General features: G+C 41.5%; 1 protein-coding gene across 1 annotated transcript; it reads right to left on the bottom strand.

Moving 5' to 3' along the window:
- Positions 1 to 243: 243 nt before the first annotated feature.
- On the bottom strand, positions 244 to 9215 carry plk3 (polo-like kinase 3 (Drosophila)). Its single transcript, XM_046407881.1, has 15 exons — positions 8861 to 9215; positions 7768 to 7875; positions 7515 to 7631; positions 7088 to 7217; positions 6872 to 6959; positions 6253 to 6348; positions 5826 to 6024; positions 5461 to 5587; positions 5071 to 5186; positions 3653 to 3773; positions 3476 to 3559; positions 3120 to 3282; positions 2723 to 2852; positions 2445 to 2555; positions 244 to 2279 (listed from the first exon to the last, which is right to left on the bottom strand). The coding sequence occupies exons 1-15, from the start codon at positions 9074 to 9076 to the stop codon at positions 2085 to 2087; spliced, it is 2001 nt and encodes a 666-aa protein (XP_046263837.1). The 5' UTR covers positions 9077 to 9215; the 3' UTR covers positions 244 to 2084.
- Between the last annotated feature and the right edge of the window lie 408 nt (positions 9216 to 9623).

The raw sequence follows: 9623 nt of genomic DNA, 5'->3' as shown, positions 1-9623 counted from the left end.
GCCAGCCTTTTGAAAATAGAAGAATATCATCTGCATAAAGGCCATATCTATCATTTGTAATATGGCTGTAGAGCTTTACAGTTACTGCTAGACAGATGTGGATGACAACTAACTTGTTTCAAGAGAATTCTGCTTTAAATACTGAATTTCCAAAAAGGCAGTGTGATAAAGCACTGGGTGTGAATGCGATGCTCATCAGGTATAGGCCATAAACGTAATGCAGAACACCAAGCACAAAAGAAGTTCATTTTCAATAAACTTTATTTTTGTCCCATTTTCCCCCAAAAAATGTTACATACAAAAGGTGATCGGAATTGAACATTTCCTTGTGTCAAGACCGTTAACATTACACAACAATAAATAAAAAACATGTATAAATAAAAAATAAATAAACAGGACATTATGTGCCAAAAAATAAAGGCTCTTCTGAATTGGCAGATGGCTTTCACAATGTTGGGTTTTTTGAAAACACATGTATGTAATACTTGCATTCCAGGTCACAGTTTTTAGGATACAACTCTGGATTGAGAAAAGCAATGTAAACCAATAAGGATTACAGTACAGTACAACAGAGTACAATATTTTTTTCCATAGTAGATATTACTGGGATATATACTTATGATACCAGTTGTTCTAAAAGCTTATAACAGGTAGTGAGAGTGTAGTGCTATTGGACTTACTTTTAAACTTGGCTCAAAGTACAAAAGTAAATCCCACCTGTGAAACCCACTTCGGATCGTGTGTGTATCCAGCTTGACATTCACAAAGTTATTATTGCACTATACAGACATCCCTCAGAAGGCACTTTTATCCCCCCCCTCCCCACGCTCATTTTCAAACCAACAGTTTTGTTTACCAGCACATGTGGCACACACACTTTCACCTACTGCATGTGAATTTAAAACTGAATTATTTTAAAACCAACAGAGAAAATGCCTTTTGGTATCTAGTTAAAAACAACTAAAATATAACAAGTGGTGGTAAAAGGATTCACTTTCAAGATGAATTTCCAAAAAAAAAAAAAAAAACAAAAAAAAAAAAAAGTGCAAAATTGTGTTGCTCCCATAGCCCCTTTAGTCTGTTGTGCACCACATATGTGAAATTCATTTCAAATCACTATAAAACAAAACAAAAAAAAGTGATGTTGGAGCAGAAGCAGAGATAACTTTCTCCAAACTGTAGCATCACCATCATCAAATAAGGCCAGGAATGTTATTGTGCATGTGAGGTCAAGATCGTAGTGTGATCCTATGGCTGGCTATTTTTTTTTTCTTAAAAAAAATAAGAAAAAAAATAAGGTGTGCACCATCATCCAAAGAGGCCAGAAACCAACCGAGGGTAGGAGGGTCTCGCTCTCTCTCTCTCTCTCTCTCTCTCTCTCACTCTCTGATGAAACCAGTTCTTCCCAAAGCATCTCTGCTTGTAAAAATCACAGATCCAGGGCAAGTCAACATCATGACCTTGCTGCCAAAATACTTTTGGAAAAATTGAGCCTAAAAGCATTCCAGCTGCAAGATTATCCTTGATCCATTGTACACAAATAGGACAATTTTAGTGTTTGGATAGCTTTGAGAAATCATGCCTGGGTTATCTGCTAGCTGAAAGCTGCAAGGTTGGTTGCTTTGAAAGATCCAGCCAAGAAGCAATGGTTTTCAGCGAGCTAGGGAAGGTATTTGGAAGTTTGGGTGTTCATTTAGACATCTGCCAGTGAGGGATACATCATTTCAGGCCAGGTAGGAGTCTCTTATTTTATGTATTAATACCTTCCAGGTGAATACATTTCAGACATAAAGCTGGACAGGCACAAACCCTCGAGGCAGATGCTGCATTGGGCAACTTCCTGATTGCTTGATGTTCATCAAGGTCAATAAATTTGATAATCAGTTGCCTCTGCACCAGTCCAGAGAAGAATATTTTCTCAACTCCTCTGAGCTGCCTTCTAACAGCTGAACAGGTTGACTCCTCCTGGCACTGCCTTGAGAAATCAAAATCAACCAGTCAGACTGTCTAAGAGGTGTTAACCAGTCAAGTTGCCTCCAAGGCATTAGCCAGTCAGGCAGCCTGGGAGGCACTGAGCTGTGCTCTCAGGCATCATGATGTTGGAGCAGCTGGACCACGTATCGCAGTCGGTGTCTTAGCTCAGAGGTGCAGCCCATCTCAATCAGCATGCTGAGGAGGTAAGTGTATGAGACGCGTTCCCGGCTGATGTAGGTGAGCAGATAGGAATCATCAGACGACTTGCACAGGATGATCTTGGTGTGGTCCGTGTAGAAGTTAACCTGGAAGGGATTCAAAACAGAAGACTAATGTAAAAAACGAGGGGAGGTAATTCAGTACAAGCATTGCCAAAACGGGTAAAACAGTATGCAACTTTTTTCCTTGCAAAACTTTGTTTATGTTGTGTAATTTATTTCTAATTATGGAATGTAAGAGCTTTTTCGAACCTGCAGAGTGCCGTTGTTGAAGAGCATGACGAGAGCATGGTCAGTCTTCACCCACTGGAGCAGCAGAGGAGGAGGACCTGAGACTTGCTCCTCACAAAGCAGATCTCCACCCTGAGAAAAAGACAGAAAATGTATTTGTTTGTTGAATTTTTGAATTTTGTTTGAAATTCAATGCAATTCCATAGTCATTTATTATTTGTTTAAAAAAAAAAAGTCAGAAAAAAAAAATCACTTATAATGGTTGCAGTGCTCTAGGTAATAAACATCTTTGCTCATACCTCCATAAGGTTCTGCTCCATGTAGTTGGCCATGAGATCCACTATTTGTTTCTGGCTGTGAAGCTGCTCAGGTAGAGAGTTGGCAGGGAAAGTGAAGTGTTTGTTGTTGGTCAAGCAGTAATGGACTGTGCTGTTTGGAGAGAAAGAAAAACCATTAAAAAAAGGAAAAGAAAAAACACATTTTAGAGTGTTAAAGTGATACACTGCTTGATTTAATTTTAATTAAAAAAAACAAAAAATAACAATTTTAATTAATCATCAGAAATTTTGACAGGTCTAGCTAGCTCAGCTACATGGAAGCTGGTGAGCATAGTTGGAACACAGCAAGAAGTTCCAAGCACAATGCAAATCTTTACATGACAACTTAAGTTAATTGTGTAGCTCTTAAAACACTTACTTGCGTTGGTTGCAAAGGCTGAGATGCGTTCCCTCATTGAAGAGCACACCGATGCTTTGGTTTGAGAGCTGGTAGCCAAAACCATATTTGTTTGAGTAGTCGACCCATTTAGTCACCCACGGGAAGGACTGTGGCCTCGACAAACAGGGCGGGTTTCTAGTGACTGAAGGGGGGGAAAAAAACCCATTAAGGATTAGAGAACAATTTCAAGGAACACAACGTCAACTTTGGTAGACTAATTTTTATGAGTCAGCACCCCCCCACCCCAATAATGTTTGTCCATCAGACATTATTTTGTCACGGGCCAAAAGTGCTCTTGCAGTATTTATAGTTACGTCTAATTTGTGTTCTCCTACCTGTAGGCATGGATGCCAGGCAGCTGTTGAGCACTTTCACAGCCGCTTCAGCAACAGCTGCAGGGGTCAGGGCGTCCTCACATGCTGGAGGAAAAAAAAAAACCCAAAAAGAATTAAAAGGTTGATCACAAAAAGGAATTAAATATATGTACTGAGAGAAAAGTGTGGGGATCCTACGTTCAGAGCTGCTGGCCATGGTGCCCTTGAAGGAGCGGGAAATGGACTTCCTGGATTCCTCCTCAGCTGGAGTCTGTTCCAGAGGCACAGAGTTGACCAGCTGACTGGTGGGAGAGGGCACCTGAGCAGCAGCAGACAAGACAAATAAGGTTGAAATGAAAGTGACAGCAAGAACACCAGCCCCATATCAAAAAAAACAAAAGAAAGTAACCACAGAATTATAGAGAACTGTAGGACGTTCTGTGAAACTGTTCTATTATTGTTTGCACACTTGCTGAGATACTGTGGTTGGGAAAAAAAAAAGCCAGCAATGTTTATTTTGCTGCAGCTTCAACCGTTGTTGCTTAACTAGTTTCGGATGTTTTAATCATGCATCTTAATGCCACTGAACTCAGGCAAAGATCTGGTGGTGACCTGTTTGCCGTGTTTTTTTGCAAACATGAAAAAAACCAAACAAGCCAAAAAAAAAAAAAAAAAAACCTTTGGTACTTTTGGTGACTACTTCTGCAGTAAGGAAAAAAAAAAATCTAGTTTATGCTTCCTGACTGCAACCTGGTTTCTCAGCACAAGCTCATTATGAAGCTGACAAAGAAATATTCACACCAAAGAACGAACAATGTACGGTAGTTCCTGTTCGGCTCTATAAATAGCAACTAGACCAGTCTGGTTAGAAATTGGCCAGCTGAGCTTCCTGTTGTTGTTGTTGTTGTATTTATTCACAGCTCTGGTTATAATCTCCCTTAGTTTTTTTTTTAATGAGTCTGGATTAAAATTATGTAGTTGAGAAACCAGAAAGGATGGATTATGCCAGGTATGCAGTAGCAGTTTCCTCTGAGAAAACTGGCCTAAATAAGTCTGATGTACTTCAGTTTCTCTCTAAATACCAACATAGTCTGCACAACATTTTCCCCTCTGAATTTCACTTGTCTTGACAAGCCGAAGGACATCTGGGACAATATAGCATTTTATACTGCAGTCTCAGTGAAATAAAGGTAAATTAGCCAACATATTTCTAAATCCCTTTATGAAGAACGATTCCTTTGCATAATAAAGAACATGATCCATCGTTGTATGACTACTCCATATTCAGTCAGTCTAAGAGGGTCTTCCAAGCTGGCTTTTGCAATGCTATTCTGAGAGGGGAAAAAAACTCTGCTTCATAATTATATTTAAAAGACTGTTTTACTGTTTATTTAAAATGGGTTGCAAATGTAGAACCATTTTGCATCCAGGACCAACACTGGACACAAAGCCATTATCAGTCATAACAGAGGTCTCAAGCCATGAAAATATGGACTCCTGTACTACTTTTGGGACTTTGTTAATGTATTAGTGGTTGGAATTACCCTACTTTGAAGTACACAAGGCCAACATTTCTTTCCACTGTTGAAGTAGGACACGCATGCACGCACACACACCTCATTTGGTCCCACAGTCTTGTAGCTGATCTGCCGGTTGATGGAACATTTAACAATGCCCGATACCAACTTGGAAATGTCTTTGTCATCTTTTTCCTCGCATGGAATCTTCTCCACTGCAAATACAAGAGTCTTACATTGTAGTCACATCAAAAATGTTTAGGAGCATTATGTACACACAGTAGCGCTTGGTTAAATTCTTGAAATGAAACTAGAAGGAAATGCAGTTCAGGCGTTCAGTTCAAATATTTTTAAACATCAGCTCTCATGAGACAAAACCAGATGAACAAGAAGATGACATCAGAGAAAAGGCAAATATGTAACCAATGAAACGCATAACCTACTATTCTACAGTTTCAGTCACTTGACTGTTGTGCTGCTGCTTCTTACCTTTAGGCTTCTTTTTGCCAAAGAGGCTCTTGGCCATTTTAGTGAGGAATTTCTTGGCAGGGCTGGGGGGATGGAGCTCTGGCACCATCACACAGCTGCTGGGGGGAAGCTTATCAGGGGTGAAACCCTAGAGGAGAAGAAGAAAGAAAAAAAGACAGGGGGTGAGGAAGAGGCAAGCAGGAAGGAGACACACACCGCTCATTTCGAGAGAGAAAAAAAAAAAAAGGATGATGTGTCGAGAGTTGACATGACAATATCCTGCTCTGGTTTCAAGCATTTTCACACCCAAAAAGCCATTTTAGCTAAAGGCAAAGTGCCCATCATTGTCTCTTTAATCTGACAAAATGAGTGTGACTTTTGCATACTTTGGTGAAGAATTCGTGGTTGAGAATTTGATCCAGTGAGAGTCTGTCATTGGGGTTTTTCTGCAGGATGCCTGAGATGAGTTTCTGTGCAGAAGGGGAAAGCGTGGACGGCAAGTGGTATCGAACTTCTTTTATACACTTGTAGGTCTCCTTCAGGTCAAGCGTCTCGAAAGGAGGGTTGCCGCACATCAGTGTGTACCTGAATGGGATAAACCAGAGGCAAACTTCATCAACTCCATATACAAAATAATGATTCATCCTGAAAATATTATGGTTAAGTACAACGTCCTCATTTAACACACTGAGTAGATACAAGATAAAATGAAGCCAAGAAAAAGCCAACACTCACACCTACACATTCCACAAATGTTATTTTACCCAAGATTGGGCAAAGCAAGTAACTTAAAAAACAAAACAAACAACTCACATGACACAGCCGAGGGACCACACGTCAGACTCTGTGCTGTGGCCCTGTCTGTTTAGCACCTCAGGGGCCAGGTAATTGGGAGTCCCACAGATTGTTCTGAGGAAAAAAAAGAAAAAGAAAAGTTCAGAACAGATGTAATACTTCTAAATACTTGATCTGGAGATGCATCACGTAAACAAGAACGCAGAGGCTGAAGCACTTCATTTCTGTTACACACGTTCTTCTGGTATTCCACAGGAAGATGCCAAACAGGTAGTGAAACTCTGCTCTGAGCTTTACATTCAACTGTCACTTGGAAACCGGTTTAATGAGGTACTTAGTGAAGGAAAGTAGTGGGAGGAAGTATGTGCTCTGTGACGTAATGGTTTTAGGTTAATGTAAAATATTCAAGCATAGAACATGGCAAATACTGAAATGTTCAGATTCTTGGCTGTTATGTTTATGGACGATTGTTGTTTGAATATATTGATAAATCAATAGCTTCAGCATTCAGCAACTTTAGAAGTTAGATAAGGTTACATAAGTAAGGCTCACTCTAAAATATCCAAATACTGCTCCTCGCTTCAATGTGAGCCTCTGTGGCTACCTCTATTAGAAAACTGCTGACAAAAGTAGTTACTTTTTCCTCTGCTCGGCTGTCTCCAGCTTGGCAGCGAGGCCAAAGTCTCCCAGCCGCAGATCCATGTTCTCATTGACAAAGAAGTTGCCTGAAAGAGACAAAAAAACATTTGTCCATTCAGCATTCCACAGATAGTATGTGCCTGCCTAAAGTCACAGCAGATTCCTGGGATGCTTGTGTACGTGAACACCATGTTAGAGTCATACACTCACACACCTAGTTTGAGATCCCTGTGCAGAATCCCTCGGCTGTGGAGATACTTGAGACCAGATATGATCTGCTTGAGGTAATACCGCACTTCTGGCTCCGTGAGCGTGTGTCTCGCCTTCCAAATGTGTGCCAGGGACTGCAGAGAGAGAGAGAGAGAGAGAGAGAGGGAGAGCAATGAGTGAAGTGTTAACCCAGCATCAGTCAGTGGTGGACTATACAACACTGCTGCACACACACACACACACACAAACACGCAGTGGCATTTAAAGTCGGATGCTGCTGTGATTCAGCTGAGTGTCTAGAACTCTACATCAGTGACTAAATAGGCTGTTGGGTATGCATACTTAAATCGTGTAAAGTCTTAACATGCAGCTGGGAAGCAAAGCAAGCAAAACAAATGCATACGGTGCAGACTCTTCTGGAGATTTCTCACCTTCCGACTGCAGAGCTCGAGGAATATGTAGATGTTTTCTTGGTCTTCAAAATGATGAGAGAATTTCACTATATGCTTGTGTGACAGGGTTTTGTGAAGCTCGATCTCATTGGTAATCTGTTAAAAAAAAATGTAACCATCAGTTTCTGTACATATTTTGATTCCTAAAAACACAATCCAGATAATGAATTCAGGTTACGCTTGGGCCTCTCTGCAAGATATACTGAGATATAAACAAGCATGGCCGCATTACCTTGTCCCTCTGGTGTGGTTTGGACACCCTGCTCTGTGGAATCACCTTCACCGCATACATTTTGTTGTTGGAGAGGTCCGTCATCTCATAGCATCGAGCAAAGCCACCCTTGGGGGAGACAAAGAGGGCGATCAGTTAACAGAAGCAGCAGGTTGAAAACCTGCAATGGCCATAAACATTCTGCCCTGAATGACTAAGTCTCTGGTCTGAGGATCAATAGCTGCACAGCAATCAATATGATTCAGGATGATTTAGCCAATTGTAAAAAATTGGCATAGAAGCAAAGGCAAAGGCAATCATTTTAAGAGGACACAACCTCACATGAATCAATCCAGATTTTATAAATCAAGATAACGAATTGATCAGCATCTTTTGCTGCCTTGGATATTCCCATATGTCTCTATGACCCCCCTCATATGCACTGCTGCTTATTCATACATATGTCTTTATGCAGTCGACACTAAACAGGCTTGTGAGCATGAGGGATGAGGCAGACCGAGCTGCTGCATTCATTAACCGTAAAACTGACGGAGACGTTTCCAGCTCTGCGGCAGGCAGCAGAGAGGGGAAAAAAAAAAGACTTGGCTGGATGCCCGACGCAGCGTATCCATGACGAGCAACATGTTGACACAGTCGCTCCATTCATACGTAGCACATACTGTGTGAAAATCATTACAGCGGAGACATGGTAATGGGCGAGAATCGCGGCAGTATTTCTTTGGTTCAGATGGCGTCAGAGATGCCATCAAAACGCGATGATTCTTGTAAATACTAATTCTTCGGCTTTTATGAAAGGTGTTGCCAATCATGTGTGCGCACAGGAGCTGGGCACACCTTGCGCCTGATTCATTCAGCAATGACGCGCACAGCAGGGAGAGATTGGCCACCACGAGGTCATTCCCTACTCTCACATTACCAACACACCTGGAAAACAGCTAGTGGTGAATTTTAATCATTGACAGCTTCCGGATCAACCTAAAATAGCGAGTCCTTATCATACAAAATCATAAATCAATGTCCATTACTTGCGCCTCAGACAAAAATTGCTTGTGATGAGGCCAGACAAGCACATGTCAAATTAAAATCGTCTTACCTTCCCCAGAAGCTTTCCTTTACTGTAGGATCTGCCCGTCTTGGAGTCTGTCACCACCTGGGCCAGTTCTGGTTTGGTTTGTTCGGGTTTATTCCTGCTGGTTTTCACCGGGGCAGAGGACTGTTGAGGTCCACGCTCCGAAACAGGCTTAAATAAATCCGCATTCATGGTGTGGCAAGAAATACGCTGCGCCGCGGTGAAACAACCGGAATCCATTTAACAAAGTGGTGTCAACGACCAGTTCGTGTGAATAAATAAATGTAATCCCTTCGCTTATACTCTCAATAGTCAATCAGAGGAGTGTCGATGCGTCCACCTCTTCCAACTGTCTCCATCTGGCGTGTCTGGGCACAGCTCTCTGAGGCTTTATAGGCGGGCGCCGACGTCACGGAGCAGTGGGCGGGGGAGGTGGCGCACTGGTGGAGAAAGTCCAGACGATTTGGGCAGACGCAGTCTCAGTCAAAAAATGATGTGGATTATGAGAACAAAAAAAAAAAACATGAATGAAAGTGTTCATGAAAAAAAAAGACTGGTGCAACTCACGTTGTGTAGCTCGTGTAATCAGTGCTGCACAGAAAGACACGGGGGTTTCCATTGTTTATCATGTCTAATCTACAGACTCGGTGTGAGCCTGCCTGTCTGTCTGACTGCTTAACATAATCTGGGATCTTTTGTGTTCTTATGTGGTCCAACCTTTAGAGAGTAATGAGAAAAATCTTCATTAATTAATATCTTAGTGATTCAGCTGCTCTATAAAGTGGCA

Source organism: Scatophagus argus, chromosome 13 (assembly GCF_020382885.2).
Source record: "Scatophagus argus isolate fScaArg1 chromosome 13, fScaArg1.pri, whole genome shotgun sequence".
Lineage (NCBI taxonomy): Eukaryota > Metazoa > Chordata > Actinopteri > Scatophagidae > Scatophagus > Scatophagus argus.
The sequence above is the reverse complement of the archived record's forward strand: the minus strand, read 5'-3'. Positions and strand labels throughout refer to the sequence as shown.